The sequence below is a fragment of the Diplotaxodon limnothrissa genome, linkage group LG12 (assembly GCF_057381915.1).
Source record: "Diplotaxodon limnothrissa isolate DT_005_m linkage group LG12, D_limnothrissa_male_GT1.1, whole genome shotgun sequence".
NCBI classification, from domain to species: Eukaryota; Metazoa; Chordata; class Actinopteri; order Cichliformes; family Cichlidae; genus Diplotaxodon; species Diplotaxodon limnothrissa.
In genome coordinates this window covers 35,002,601-35,017,880 of record NC_140607.1, presented here as the reverse complement: position 1 = coordinate 35,017,880, position 15,280 = coordinate 35,002,601, and the positions used below count along the sequence as shown (strand labels likewise).

Below are 15,280 nucleotides of genomic sequence, written 5' to 3'. Positions count from 1 at the left end.
CTGCATGGTACTGTTTATAGCTGCTCTAATCAATATTTGTAAAGTAATAGGGACTTTTTTAAGGATGGACTGCAGCTCTGCAGAAAGGTTTAGGGATTTCTTTATTTTAGTCTGAACGCAGTGGCAACTATGCTGAAGGAAATCTAGGGCTAGCTATGCGTTAGTGATAACAGGTAAACTATGGGGTATTTGTTTGAATGCAAATTCTAAACCATTTCTAAATCAAAGTGTTATTGATGTGTGAAAACATGCAGATGTTTCAGGAGATTTTAAAGTGTATTTTCCTGCTCATCCTGTTTCCGCTAACTGAAATCTAATGCAGCAGTTCTTACATCTGTGTGTGTTCCTAGGTGGCCAGAATTCTGGAGGTCACGCCAGAGGTGCAAAGAATGATGGGCGTTACCTCCGGGATGGAGCTGCTCACGCTGCCACATGGACAACAGTTAAGACTAGACCTGCTGGAGAGGTGAATACTGTTCAACCAGTTCAGCTGTTCATTAGCGTGATAGAACGGTGTATATCTGACATGAGCCTTATTAGACTTTTGTCCACCAAGTTGGTTTTTAGTTAGCTGCAAATTTATCTACTATCAAATGTTTTTACAAACTGGAACCATAAACTATAATGCTGCTAATTAAGTTAGTAGACTAGACTAGAGAGACCAACCTGGCTTTGTTACCAGGCTATAAGACTTTCTGCTGTTAAGTGGGGCATTTATACACAGGAGTGTCACAACAGCAATGACATGGTGTGTTATTCCTAATTTATTCATAGTAATTTATAATTCTTTCCATCTTTTTTTTAGCCTTCTTTTAACTACGTGATTTATTTAGTCATATGTCTGCTTTCCCTTTCAATGTTGTCTCCCTATTCCTGCTGTTGGAAGTCTTGTTCTGACTTTAAGGACCTCTTTAAGCAAAGTGTGATCACTGTGTGGGCTGACATGACCTGATATAACATAACATTCCTGCAGGTTTCAAACCATGTCGATTATGTTGGCTGTGCACGTGTTGGGCTGCACGGGGACGACTGAAGAACGAGCCTGCCTGCTTCACAAAATCATCCAAATCGCTGCTGAGCTCAAGAGCACAATGGGCAATATGTTTGGCTTCGCTGCAGTCATGAGAGCCTTGGAGCTTCCGCAGGTAAACATGCACTGCACGGAGCTTTGGTTATTTGTGTTCATGGAGATAGGGGAAGCACGCAGGAAACAGCCGGAAGAGCAAGGGATGTGTAACAAAGGTTGCCCGGGGTAAAGTTAAACCAGGGTATAGGTAAGAGATTAACAAATATTGACTTAATGGAACAGCGTAGTACAATAAACATGAGGCTGTAACCCCTTGCCTACTGTGTATACTGATAAGGGCGCAATCATGGCTCAAAGAGTTGGCAGTTCGTCTTGTAACCGGAAGGTTGCCGGTTCAATTCAATTCAATTTTATTTATGTAGAGTACACCCAGCACAGACACACGCACACACAGGCAGGTATAGCCAACTTCCACGTTTATTGATATATTTGTATTTTGACAGCTGACTCAGTCGCACCGTCTGACAGCTCGAGCCCAGCTGATCTCCCTTGGCCGCTCCTCCTCGTCTCACTATAAACACAGCGGAGGAGACCATCATTAGTCCATAAACAATATCAGCTGTTCTTACCAGCCTCGCGGCGCCGCCCCGTTGAGCCTTCCGCTCCACTCCTCCCCTGCAGCTGCGCCCGGGGCCACGCCTCCGCCACAATTTATATAGCGCCAAATCACAACAAAAGTCGCCTCAAGGCGCTTCATAGGTACAGAGAAAAACCCAACAATCATATGACCCCCTATGAGCAAGCACTTTGGCGACAGTGGGAAGGAAAAACTCCCTTTTAACAGGAAGAAACCTCCGGCAGAACCAGGCTCAGGGAGGGGCGGGGCCATCTGCTGTGATTGGTTGGGGTGAGAGAAGGAAGACAGGATAAAGACATGCTGTGGAAGAGAGACAGAGATTAATAACAGATATGATTCAATGCAGAGAGGTCTATTAATACATAGTGAGTGAGAAAGGTGACTGGAAAGGAAAAACTCAATGCATCATGGGAATCCCCCGGCAGCCTACGTCTATTGTAGTGTAACTAAGGGAGGATTCAGGGTCACCTGGTCCAGCCCTAACTATGCTTTAGCAAAAAGGAAAGTTTTAAGCCTGATCTTGAAAGCAGAGCTAGTGTCTGTCTCCCGAATCCAAACTGGAAGCTGGTTCCACAGAAGAGGGGCCTGAAAACTGAAGGCTCTGCCTCCCATTCTACTTGTAAATACTCTAGGAACAACAAGTAGGCCTGCAGAGCGAGAGCGAAGTGCTCTAATAGAGTGATATGGTACTACAAGGTCATTAAGATAAGATGGGGCCTGATTATTTAAGACCTTGTATGTGAGGAGCAGGATTTTGAATTCAATTCTGGATTTAACAGGAAGCCAATGAAGGGAAGCCAAAACAGGAGAAATATGCTCTCTCTTTCTAGTCCCTGTCAGGACTCTTGCTGCAGCATTTTGGATTAACTGAAGGCTTTTCAGCGAGTTTTTTGGACATCCTGATAATAATGAATTACAGTCGTCCAGCCTGGAAGTAATAAATGCATGAACTCGTTTTTCAGCGTCACTCTGAGACAGGATATTTCTAACTTTAGAGATGTTGCGCAAATGGAAGACCGCAGTCTTACATATTTGTTTAATATGTGACTGTCCGAGCCCCGGGCCTTGGGCAAGACACTTCACCTACCGCCTACTGGTGATGGCCAGAGGGGCCGATGGCCCAATATGGCAGCCTCGCTTCTGTCAGTCTGCCCCAGGGCAGCCGTGGCTACAACTGTAGCTTGCCACCACCAGTGTGTGAATGTGAGAGTGAATGAATAGTGGAATTGTACAGCGCTTTGAGGGCCCCAAAAAGTGCTATATAAATGCAATCCATTATTATTATTATTATTATTATTATTATTATTATTATTATTATTATTATTACTGTGACTCACCTTTAGTGAAGATGCTTAATTTCAGGAATAGCTAAGAGGCCCACTGATATTTAATGTTATCGCTTACATGATTTAGCCTTCGGCCTTCTTTTGGGTTTCCCTGCCTCAAGGTGTCAGGCTGTAAAATGTCACAATTCTGATATCAGGGTGCTTCATCACATCCTCAAACAAAAGGTGCAAAGTCATTTATTGATAACTTATTAACCTTTCAGTGATTTTATTAACTCAAATGCAGAAAAGTTTCTTCATTTTATATTTTTTCTTAGTTATTGTTAATATATATTTTTAACTTGGCCTGTCTTTTCTGGCAAAGTTTCTGTATATATTCAAAACTGTCTTTACATAAAAAAAGACATCACCTCTGAATATTTTTAGGAATCATATACATCTCAACTATATTTTCAGACTGAAAAAAATAAAGACAGGGACAATTTCTATAAGATTAGCTGTCAAACAATTGTGGGTTCAGCTGTGCAGGTAATACAAATAGTAAGACAAATTGAATAAAACAAATATATACAAAACGAGAGGAAGGCACAAAAGCAATAGTGCTGTTCTTCGGTCTTTCAGGTGTCCCGTCTGCAGGAGACTTGGATGGCGTTACGGCAGCGGCACACAGAAGGTGCCATTCTCTATGAAAAAACTCTCAGGCCATTTATGAAGAGCCTGAACGATGGAAGAGGTAGAGCGTCTCCTGAACTCGACACCACATGATAAAAGCATGGAGAAACAATTCCTGCTCATATCTTGGTGCTACACCATTGTTTCCACAACAAACATGATCTCTGTATCTGTCTTTCAACTCTCCAGAAAGCTGTCCGCTGTCCAACACCACTTTCCCCCACGTCCTCCCTCTTCTGACTCTGATGGAGAAGAATGCAGTGGTGGGTGAGGAGGGGACAGAACTATGGGAGACGGTGGAAGTTGGGGTGGAAGTGGTCATGTTCCACCTCGGGGCGGCGAGAACCATTGCCCAGCTAGGGGGCATCTACCGCTCTAACGCTGAGAGCAAATTACAAGGTGAGAGACGAAAACAAAATGCAGTATGTCTGCTTTATAACATTAGCAAATTAAATACAAACCTTTAGAAAATTTAAACACGAAAGACCACAGGGATCCGTCTTGGGACCTGCTGTATTTACTCTCCACACAGTTGCCATTCCACTGCAGGAACACGGATCGCATGTTAGGTGCTGCAGCTTACTGCTGTTCTTCATGTTGTTTCTAATGTGCTTTCACGTTTTCCCCTTTCTTTTTTTAAATACTGCTTTCCTCAAGTTCTAGCAGAAAAGTAGCCTAGCATTTCTTAGCAGCCACTTAAGCGTTGGTAGACTAGAGCATGTTTTTTTTTTTTTTCAATCTGGAAAAAGGCCAACACACTGGTTCCAACCAGGTGGCAACCTGCAATAAAATATAATAAAGTCAGATTGAGGCATGCATGAAATGCATGCAAGTCAAACTACATTTGAAACCTTTTATTGAAGAGACTGGTACATGCTGCAGCATTAAATAATCTGATTATAAAAAATAATTAGGAAAAGTGTTTTAATTTCCTAAATCCCATTCTAAGGTCATTCTTGAGCTGATGGTTTATTTTAAGTTGATATTTAAGTTTATGTTTATTTAAGTTTATATTATTATTAATCAGTAAGAAATAGCTTCACGCCTGGTAGGCCAAATGAACAACCCAAGGCTGTATAGTGAACTGCAAGAACTTCCTCTTTCACTTCCTGTAAATAAACTCTTCCTTTCTTCTTCTGCTCCTGATGGGGTCTTCATCCATCAGGAGCACCCTATGCCCTATGGGTATGATGTCATGTCACCTCTTGTCACGCCAACCGCAGGTCTCACTTCCATGTAATAAAACTTCTCTTTGCTCTGGCTTCTGTCACACATCACCCCTCATGCTCATCCACACCCCCTCCACCCTGGCTTCACTCTCTTCTTCACCTTTCTTGTGCACTTTATGTCTATTCTGATAGTTGACCTCCGATATTTAAACTCTACCTTCATTACCTCTGCTCCTTGCAGCTTCCCTGTTCATCCCTCTTATTCACACACATATATTCTGTTCTTGTTCATGTTTGAGACAGGTCCAGTTACAGGGACCTCTGTGGTAGAAATGGTAGTCTCTGGTTCCTTTCTACACTCCTGTGCTGCTAATAATGTTAAACTGATGTGATGTTGCAGGTTTCGGGGAGCAGGCCGAAGTCCTGGAGCTTTTCCTGACTGATTTCCAGATGCGGCTGCTGTGGGGGAGCCGGGGGGCCGAGGAGCAACAGGCTCTGCGATACTCTAAGTTTGACCAGGTGCTCACCGCCCTGTCCAACAAGCTGGAGCCACCCATCAGACGACACTGACCCCAGCACTGTTTTTAGAGGCCTTGTTTATGAGCTCATGCCTACATACATGGACAATTACTGTGTTGGACACTGAGAAGCTCCTCCACTGAAAGCTCATTAAAAGGGAAAGCGCTGTGATCTTTCAAACAAGGAGGCTTCTTAAGCGTGTAGACACCAGAACGAAGCAGTGCACTCACTTAGTTCAAATCTGTCACATGTAGCAGACCGGGATACTTGAAGAGTGAGACTGAAATTTTATAAATGCTTACCTTCCCATACCAGCACTTTTCCAGTTTCTTTTGAAGCTAAACTGATGTAACTCAAGGTTGAGGAACTTTGTCTGAAAGCTTCAGCAGAATGACGACAGTTTGTGAAAGAAACCACTAAATGCTTTGATGGAGTCTCCAGAGGGTGTTTTTATTTTTGACTGAGGACTTGCACTCCTTCAACAACGTCACAGATCAACATTGTCCTGTGTTAGTTTACCTAACAAAGGACTGCATGTACTCCACAGTGGCACAGGGCGACATGATTTGGAAGTGTAAATATTTGGTGCCCTTTAGGTTACCGAAGCTGTGCCTCAGTCTGATAGGCTCATGTTTGTAAATGTTTAAATCTCCCTAAAGGCTGGACCTTAGCTAAATCCACAAACATATGTCACATTGTAGAATGTAATAACAGAATAACTGTACATCTGTATTTCAGTTTTTGTTTAGTTTTTTGTATCTTTTCAGTAATTAGGATTTTATAATTTGAAGAGATTATTAAATGTAACCTGGGGTCAGTTCGTGTTTCCTCTTTGTTTCCTTTTCTTCTTATTATACCGATGTCACTTTTAATGTAAGGGGAGTGAACTGATCCTAACTGCACGAGTACGGCACACAGGTGCAGATCATTTTTGTAATCTTAAACAGTTTTACTTTTTATTTATCAAAAAGTGTAAATAAACATTTATTTCACTGGAGGTTGTTTTATTGAATAAAAACAGTCATGCTTGTGAGCTAGCTGGCAACTCGAGCCGCGCTGCAGCATACACACTAACATGCCTCACTTTCCCCGGGCCATATAACAAAGCCAACCTCTACTTTTTGTGGTCTGTTTAGCTGTAAATTTCCCCTCTCTGCCTTTGACATGTCGGTGCTGAAGCTTTTCTAAATCACTGCCCTACTGTTTCAGTGCTTCCATCATTAAAGCTTTTACCTACAGGCTTGAGGGGGTTACCGATCACTCCCCAATGTCAGTCTGTGTGTGGCATATTTCTGTGGAGTGATGAACTTGAACATGCCAAACTCTTCCTGTATTCTTCTACTGTGGTGAATTTACATTTCAAAGTGAATCACCTGCTTCTAAACTCAGTTACAATCAGGAAAATGAAATTAACAAAACCACTTCAGATTTTTGACACTCATTAGTTAAACTGCAGGAAAAGACATAAAGACCTGGATGACCTGTAACTTTGCGATTCTAAATTCAGATAAAACTGAGGCTATTGTAATAGGACCTAAAGTCTAATATGATGAGAAATATGATATCTTACTCTGGATGGCATTACCTTGGCCTCCAGTAACACTGTGAGGAACCTTGGAATATGTAGGACTACTTACTACCATTTGCTCAATATCTCTAAAATACCTGTTTACTTGTAAACTTGTTATTAATTTCTGTCTCTCTTCCCAAGCATGCCTTTTGTCCTGTCTTCCTCCCCTCACCTCAATCGGTCACTGCAGATGACCCCGCCCCTCCCTGAGCCTGGTTCTGCCGGAGGTTTCTTCCTGTTAAAAGGGAGTTTTTCCTTCCCACTGTCGCTAAAGTGCTTGCTCATAGGGGGTCATATGATTGTTGGGGGTTTTCTCTGTATGTATTGTAGGGACTACCTTCCAATATAAAGTGCCTTGAGGCGACTGTTGTTGTGATTTGGCGCTGTATAAATAAAATTGAATTGAATTGAATTAAAAATTCATGATTTTTCTTTTAGGGTAACATGTACATGAGTACAAAAAATATACAAACAAATCATGGAAATGCATCATTAAAAATGTGTCTGTGCCAAAACCCATATATATAAACCCAGGTAGAGAACACTGAACAAAAAGGTCAAGTTTTAAGTGAAGATTCTAAGTTTAAAAACTTAAGCAAGGGGATCAACAGAATAAATTAAAAGAGCTGCAGAAGACGTAACAGAAATGTGTAGAGATAACACATCACAAGAGAATGACAGGTCTATTTTTTACACTGTGAGCTGAACAGGGATGGGAAACAGGAGACAGCTGGAAGCAATGAAGACAATCAGTCAAAAAGTCTGAGTCAAGAAACTAGAGAAAATGATCAGAGTATAAAGGAAAACAACCCAACTACAAAGAACAGCAAGAAAACTCTCATTAAAAATGATACAGTGGAACACTGGTTAGGTGAAAAGAGTCCCTAGAGTGATAAACCAAAGACAGGAAGTCAAAACACTAAAACGCTCAAAGCACATCCTGTGCTGAAGCAGCACCAACATTCCTTAGTCTGTTCCCCAAACCTCAAAACCATAAACCTGTAGAACTGAAGGTATACACCCAATTACCATTATTCAAGATGTTTTATAATGTAACATTGCAAAATATTGTATTTTAGTTTGAAAAAAAAAAAGGTTTAATCATATGCATGAAGCTTAGGTCACTGTTAATAAAACTACAAAAACAGACATCTCACTGAGGTGCATATCTGAAGTGTGCTGTCCATGACAAAAAGTGAGGGGAAAAAAACCCTAAACAAACAAATTAAGTTATTTTATTTTGCAAGGACCCAGAATGTTATAACACATGACTCCATCAAAGATCATTTTCACATTAATAGCTCCCTCTGCTGTATGCAGGACACAACTTGGATTTATAGCTCTGGGGTTTTTTTGTTTTTTGTTTTGACTTGCTAATAGAAGACCTTTCACAAACACAAACACATTTTATTTGAATTTTTCAAAAATCTACATGCATAATTACATAAAATGGATATTAAACATGTTTAAGAAATTACTTGAATTGCATTTTTAAGTATGATATTTTAACCCAGATGGTTTGTCTCTGTTTCATTTGGAGCTACAACAACAACGTTTTTTTTTTTTTTAATATCCTGTTGTTTAAAGTTCCTAGAAAGTATGGAATCATACCAGGTAAATAAGTAAATAAATAAATAAACATCAAAGTGATAAAAAATGAGGTTTAGAGCCATCCCATTTAGGTTTATGAATATAAATTATATAACCTATTACTTTACACCATGTTTCCTATTTTCACCCATGTTCCAGTATGCAAGATTCTATTTATCTAGTAAAATTGAAGGCTACATTATGTATGTGGCCTTTCCGCACTTATTAGTCTACCTTCTGCTTCTGTTTCACTGTTACCTAAACGCCATATGGAATATCTGTGAATTAACTGTAAGTCTCGGGTTCAGGTTTGATGTTTCGACTAAAAACAAGAAAGTTTGTGACTTGTTAGCAACAACTCTGTTAAACATGAGAGGTTTTTGGACAAAGTTTGTGTTTTTCCATTGTTTAAGCACTGCTTCCAGCCCAGAGTGATGCCATATATGCCCTATAGCCGCAGAAAAGGCTAACATTGTTATCTTTTTAGAAAAAAACAGCTAAATATGAGAGGTTTTTGGACAAAGTTTGTGTTCTCCATTCTTTAAGCACCAGTTCGAGCTCCGTTTAAGCATTGGCACCATTTCAAAAGTACTGGTTTGGCACCGGTATCGGATAAAACCTAAACGATACCCATCCCTACACCTTAGCAAAGGCTTTCTTGCTGCAATTCATCCTGTCAAACCTGCAGCTCAAAGTCTTCTTTTCGTAGTTGAAACTGAGACTTGCTTACTACGACCATTAAGCTGTGCTTGAAGCCGTTGTCCTGTGAGCCGCTTATCATTCAAGCTGTTAACTCACAGAAACTTGTCCTCTGATTCAGTTGTGGCTTTGGGTCTTCCAGACCTCTTCCTGTCAGAGTTTGCCCAGTTTCTGAGTGCCTCTTGATGTTGAAGGAAACTGTACTCACTGACACCTTGACTTTCTTTGCAATTTCTCTGTAGGACAGACCTAAATTTTTAATTGTTATGATGGTCTGGCTCTCTTCCACTGTTAATTGTCTTTTTCTCGCCATTTTTGTAGCAACACACTGCTTTCTGCTGTACAATACTGTTCAACTGATGCTCATTTGGGTCTGGTAACACAGTGTGTTCCCACACTGCTTTTATGCAGACAGAGGGGGGTGTAAGTGATCCAAAAAATTGGGACACCTGTAGGAATTAGTAGCACCAGCTTTCAAGGCTTGATCAACCTCCATTGCTGCAGAACAGCTTTAAATTGTTAACCATTTTAATGTTCCATGAAGTCTTCTTTAGTTTCAGTAACTAAAAACTTGTATTGATTCAGGTCAAATTAAATAATTTTAGGAAAAGCCAATAAGCGTCTTTATTTTTTATTTGAAAGTGACCAAATATTTGTGTTCTTCAGGATGAGACCAATTTGAGCAAATTCGTGAGCCTTTGCGTTCTTCCAGTAAAGTAGTACAGTCCAATATATCACTTTACTCATATTCTGTTTGCATAGGGTTAATGTTAGGGTTGGGGTCAATGCCGATGTCGACTTAGACCTCAAAGTTTAAAAGTAAAAACAATAAGAACTTTTCAAATATTTCATGTTTTAAAAAAAGAAAACAAAAAAGTGTACTTCTCAAATCTGACAAAAAAACTTGACTTCTAAAGAAAACTCACATGATAAATCGGTGTCAGATGAAAAACTTTCCTAAATCCTGAATATATGATTCAAGTACTTAAATACGGAGCCCCGCAAGGGACGTTGCAGAAAAAAAAAAAAAGAAGAAGATGAACTTCTGCGAGATCTCGCAAAACTTTTGCGAGTGCGGTGTTCCCCCCAGCTCTAGTGGGCCTCGACCTCCCGGTCAACTTTGAGCTGGTGGGTAACAGATGTCTCCGAAAACGTCGGTGCACTTTTGCAAATAATTGATGTCTTGATAAAAAGTGCAGATATTTGAAGTTTACACAGCTACATTCATGCCTGTAAATATCTTAAAAGTTTATTTTGTCACCCAGAAAGAGTAATATTAAAACTAAGTAGCCACGAAGGATACACCGACTCAGCCTTCAAATGCGACCTGCGAATGATTGCAGCCTATTTTGCGAGGTTTCACTAAAGTTCATCTTTTTTTTTTTTTTTCCTCCAATGTCCCTTGCGGGGCTCTGTAGTTAAATGTAGTTAAGTTAAAAATAAATGTAACAATGGAGACATTGCTGTATATATTTTTTTTAAATCAACAAAGTGATCAATAGTGTTCTATGGTAATATGTAATACAGTGCACCAAAATGGTTGTATCAGATTTCAACTTACTTTATTTTCTATTCCAGCAACATTTAAAATAAAGCGGGAAAAATATACAGTACACAGCAGGGCTCTAGACTAACTTTTTGCCATGGGCGTACCGGCACAAAAGTTAGGCGTACACAAATTTTATAATAATTTCTATAATATAATGTGTTTTTCTGGATACACTGTGCTTTTTCAGCATTCAAAGATTGATGACACCGTGTCAGAGCACTGGCTATGAATTTCAGAAGGATCAGGCCTTAACTTAACAGAAAAGTTAGCAATAGTTCTTTTCCTATTACAGCTACATCCACTTCTGTCGTGCCTAGGCTGCTCACTAGGGCTGGGTATCATCACTGATTTCTATAATCCATTCGATTCCGGTTTTCAAAGTCCCAATTCGATTCAACTTAGCCTCAGACAGTCAGAAATATTATAATTCTGATCATTTATCAGTACTGACTTCTTCAGAATTGTGAACATCACAGCAGATGCCTTTGTGTGAAAGTAACTGAGAATAAAACACAGAAAAACATGAAGGAGATTTTCCCTGGTCTGGCTTTTTATAGCAGATAACCTTAAAAATATTCTACAATGTTCTGCATATAAAGTTTAAATTTCTTCAGTATTGAATAACAGAAAAAACAGGCTTTCTTGTCCGAGGTCATTTAAGTGAAAAAGAAAAAGACAGCAGCCACAGCGCTGTAAACAACGGTAGACTGGTGGGTAATAAGCGAATGAATAACACAGAAAACAGAGATTGGAGACGGGAAACTGTTCTTGAAGTACAGAGAGAGAGAGAGAGAGAGCTAACTGTGCATGAAGTGTGATTTTAATAGTCGTGGAAGCAAAACAGCAAAATTCATGACGACATTGATCAAATGTGAAGCGTAGTTTGCTGCATCTTTTGCTGCTGGCTCGGTGAATTTTGGTTGGAGAGAGACAAAACCTGCAGCTCAGAATCAGCGCAAAAAGACGTAATCACAGCGCGTACCGGACGCATCAGGATCGCTAAGCTCCGACAGCGTGTCCGTCTGCGGGCCGTCGGGTGAGAAAGCCGAGAAAGACAAAGTTGATTCTGATGCGTCGGTCCGTTCTGTGTTTACGTCTTTGTGTGGAATCCGTGTACCTGCTCTCATTTGCTGTTTGGTTGTTGTTGAAATGGTTTTGTGAGCTTTAATCTGAGAATCTGGCGTTTCTGGCAAAACACAGTTATATTTAAAAGTCGATTCAGGATTTAATGAATTGATATCGCTTTATTCAAGCTCCTCACCTCCCACTTCCACCTGCACTTTCAACTGGACCACGGCCAATCAGAGAGGTCCCGCCCCTGACTATCTCTGATTGGTTAAGTCCACGATAGGGGCAAAATGTGTGTCTGTTGTTGACCACAGGGAAGGTTGCAGATTTTTTTTTTTTTTTTTTGCTACCCGAACAGTTGGTCGCACAGGTGCAACCAAATATTTTTTTTTAGTCGCACCACTGAAAAATATTGGTCGCACTCTAGAGCCCTGCACAGTGAACTTCAGTTACTTGCACACTGTTTCTATATTACTGTGAATATGTTGGTCAGGTTACAGAAGTTTTTTTTTTTTTAATAAATTTGAAAAATATCTCCAAAAAAGTTTTGTGAAATTTCTGCAGCAATACATGTAATAAAATATATTCTATAGTTGAGCACTGCACGAGGCCAAACTCTTCTTATGTGCTCTTAATAACGCATTAAACATCATCACCATACAGGCATGAGAAACATTTAATTGTCTTCCTGTTTAACTGTTAGACAATTTTAGGAAATGTGGTGATTCTTAAAGTGTTTAGAACAGCAAAATATTCAAAATCATATTAATTTAAACCCACAACTCATTCCTTTACTTATTTTCTACTTTGTCACCAAACTTTCCTGCAATGTATTTCCGTTTCAAAGTTTCAAGATCCAAATGCAAATAAACAAAAAGACATCTAAAATATGAGTAGACTGAGGTCATTAGAAAATGTGAGGTTTGTATTGTTGCACTGAGCTGCACACACTCAAGGTTGTTACACTACCAGTACAAATTTATCTCTGTTCTTCTCCTGAATAGACAACAGATGGCAAGCATACACAGTTTGTAACACAATCATCATTCCTTTTTGACTTTGTTTCTGTAAAATAACTTACGCAATAGAAACCTGACTGCTGATATAAAAATGGTAAATACTAGCAGAATAACTGTCAGCAGAAAGGCTGCCACATCGATCGAGTAGTACTGGATGCTGGACATCTTGTAAGACTCCGTCCTTAAGTGCGCCGCTCCTTTGTGCCGCATGACAAACTCGATCCAGAACATGGCTCGGTCCAGCGGTTTCATAGGCTGATCTCTTTGGATGCTGGACAGCTTCTTCATTTTCTCCCTGTAGGATGGTTGGTAGAGTACCTCCTTTAGCGCCTCCAAGAAGTTTTCTTTGTTCACTGTTGCAATATCAAGGACTTTGGCCACACCTCTTGCTTTCATCCTGAAGAAGTTATCAGCCTGGTCAAACACAAGTGGCAGGCCAACCAGGGGCACACCGTGGTAAATGGCCTCCTGTATCCCATTGGTGCCTCCATGGGCCACAAACACTCTGGTTTTGAGGTGACCCAGGAGGTCATTTTGGGGTAACCAGTCCAAGATTCGCGTGTTATTACCCAAAGTGGATGGTCTTTTGCCTTTGTGCCTCCAAATCACCTTCTGAGGAAGTTCTGCAAAAGCAGCAGCAATGTCTTCAGCGATGTCCTCTGGAAGTTCTTCTACCAGCGTCCCCAGTGTCATCACAATGACACCATGTTCACCTGAACTCTGCACAAAGTCCTCTAGCTCTTTAGACAGGGGCTTGGAGGGTTTGCACTGAAATCCTGACATGTAGACAACGTTTGGCATTGAGGGTCGAGGGAACTCAAAAGTGAAATCGTTTCTCATCAACCAGATGTCTGCTGACTGAAACAGCTCCATGTAATGTACATCACTGCCAACATGACGATGGACAAATGGTTTGTAGTTTGGTTCTGTGACGTACCAAATTTGAAAACATGTGAAGAAAAAGTAGAGCATATTCTGGACACGCTGAATGAAAGTCATCTTGTCAGTCAGCTCTGTCCCTGGTATGGGGATGTAAGAGAGTGGGCAAGGTGCAATTGCTAGATGGCCTTCACCCTGAATAGTCCATCGGACATTAAAGACAAGTGGAAGACCCAAACGATGAGCCATAAGAACACCTGTACCAATCGTAGGATCAGTCAGAACCAAATCATATTTGGCATCACGGAGGCTCTGCATCAGGTTGGTATCCTCAAACATGCGTTCCACCATCTCAAGCACCTTCTTATTCATTTCATAAAACTCTTTCACTAAATCATATTCCATTGATAAACGTGTCCAAAGAGAAGCACCTTGTCGACGCATGATTAGTGTTTTCATAACAAATCCCCCAAAACGCTCTTCATCAAATCCGGCCGAGGAATTTATAGTGATGGTCTTGTAGTGAGGGGACTCTGACTTGATGTACCAGGTGTCGTTTGGCCGCACCACTGTGACTTCATGACCTCTGGAGTGAAGCTCTGCGATGATGATATTCATGTTGATCCAGTGACTTTCATCCACAGGGAGCACCAAGACTTTCCCTCCATTTACCAACAATGTAGAGCATAGCAGCACTGCAAGTGCCAGGAAGTTTGAATGGCACATCTCTGAAAGAGATTCTGACAAAAATGTCAAGATGTTAGATTATTTCTTAAGCAAATGGTTTGAGTTCAAGAGCTTGTATCACCCTAATAACTAATGACAGATATACCTGAGATAAAGTTTAAGTTGGGAAAATATGGACTGGCCAATATATAAACTTGGAGGTCAGACGTATTTGCCAGGTCTCCTTTGGTTTTGGCTTTTAAGATAAAAACTCAGATTTAAAGGTTAAGTTATAGATGTAGATTATTATCTTAAAGTCATGAGCCTCTTACTCACAGCAGTGAGTATCTCCTACTGTTGATCTCATTATTGATAAGTTAGTGACTTTGCCGCTAAATTTTCATACCTTTTTAACACCATAGTCACAAAGAAACAGCAAAACAGGAAATAATTTCTGTATGACTAAACAATGATTCCAACAAAAAACGTGAAACTTGTCCTCTTGATTAGAGTTAATTTCAAACGTTACAATCAGCTAAACCTTTTTGTACTTTATTTGAATTCTAGAGTCAACATTTATATATGTAAACTTCATTGATTCTTATGAATATTCATGTTTAACATTTAATCTTTTACTTTTTGTTTTTAAATATGACTTTGCTCATTATCTGTTTTCTTTTAAGAGATAAGTTAAAGTTTGTGTTCCTTCAGTAAATAGAGGCTGACAAGAAGTTTGGGAGCTAGAGACGAGCATGTTGCACAGTAAAGGTGATTGTGGTGTGGAACCCCAGACTGTTAATATGATCTTAATTAAAGTGTAAATATGAGGAAAAAAGGCAGAATTCACTGTACCATTTGAAAAATAAAATAAAATAAAAAAAATAAAATAATGAAATGAAATGCGGGTGAATTTGAGAAACTAAAGTCAAA

The 15,280-nt window shown here is 40.0% G+C and overlaps 1 protein-coding gene, 1 long non-coding RNA gene and 1 pseudogene across 2 annotated transcripts; 1 reads left to right on the top strand and 2 right to left on the bottom strand.

Moving 5' to 3' along the window:
- Positions 1-594: 594 nt before the first annotated feature.
- Positions 595-6,161, top strand: LOC146621768 (SH2 domain-containing protein 3C-like). The gene is made up of 4 exons (XM_085367541.1): positions 595-1,145; positions 3,572-3,683; positions 3,812-4,021; positions 5,192-6,161. The coding sequence occupies exons 1-4, from the start codon at positions 984-986 to the stop codon at positions 5,359-5,361; spliced, it is 654 nt and encodes a 217-aa protein (XP_085223667.1). The 5' UTR covers positions 595-983; the 3' UTR covers positions 5,362-6,161.
- LOC146621769 (uncharacterized) lies at positions 3,434-5,814 on the bottom strand. The gene is made up of 3 exons (XR_014906631.1): positions 5,613-5,814; positions 4,084-4,165; positions 3,434-4,003 (listed from the first exon to the last, which is right to left on the bottom strand). It is a non-coding gene; the product is annotated as an uncharacterized LOC146621769 (long non-coding RNA).
- Positions 6,162-12,087: 5,926 nt separating the features above from the next.
- Positions 12,088-14,422, bottom strand: LOC146621767 (UDP-glucuronosyltransferase 2B31 pseudogene; annotated as a pseudogene).
- Between the last annotated feature and the right edge of the window lie 858 nt (positions 14,423-15,280).

Excerpts from the sequence above, each read along its gene's own strand:
- LOC146621768 (XM_085367541.1), top strand. The coding sequence starts at position 984 with ATGTCGATTATGTTGGCTGTGCACGTGTTGGGCTGCACGGGGACGACT. Across the intron at positions 1,146-3,571 it reads GAGCCTTGGAGCTTCCGCAG|GTGTCCCGTCTGCAGGAGAC; the intron begins GTAAACATGCAC and ends TCGGTCTTTCAG. Across the intron at positions 4,022-5,191 it reads CGCTGAGAGCAAATTACAAG|GTTTCGGGGAGCAGGCCGAA; the intron begins GTGAGAGACGAA and ends GTGATGTTGCAG.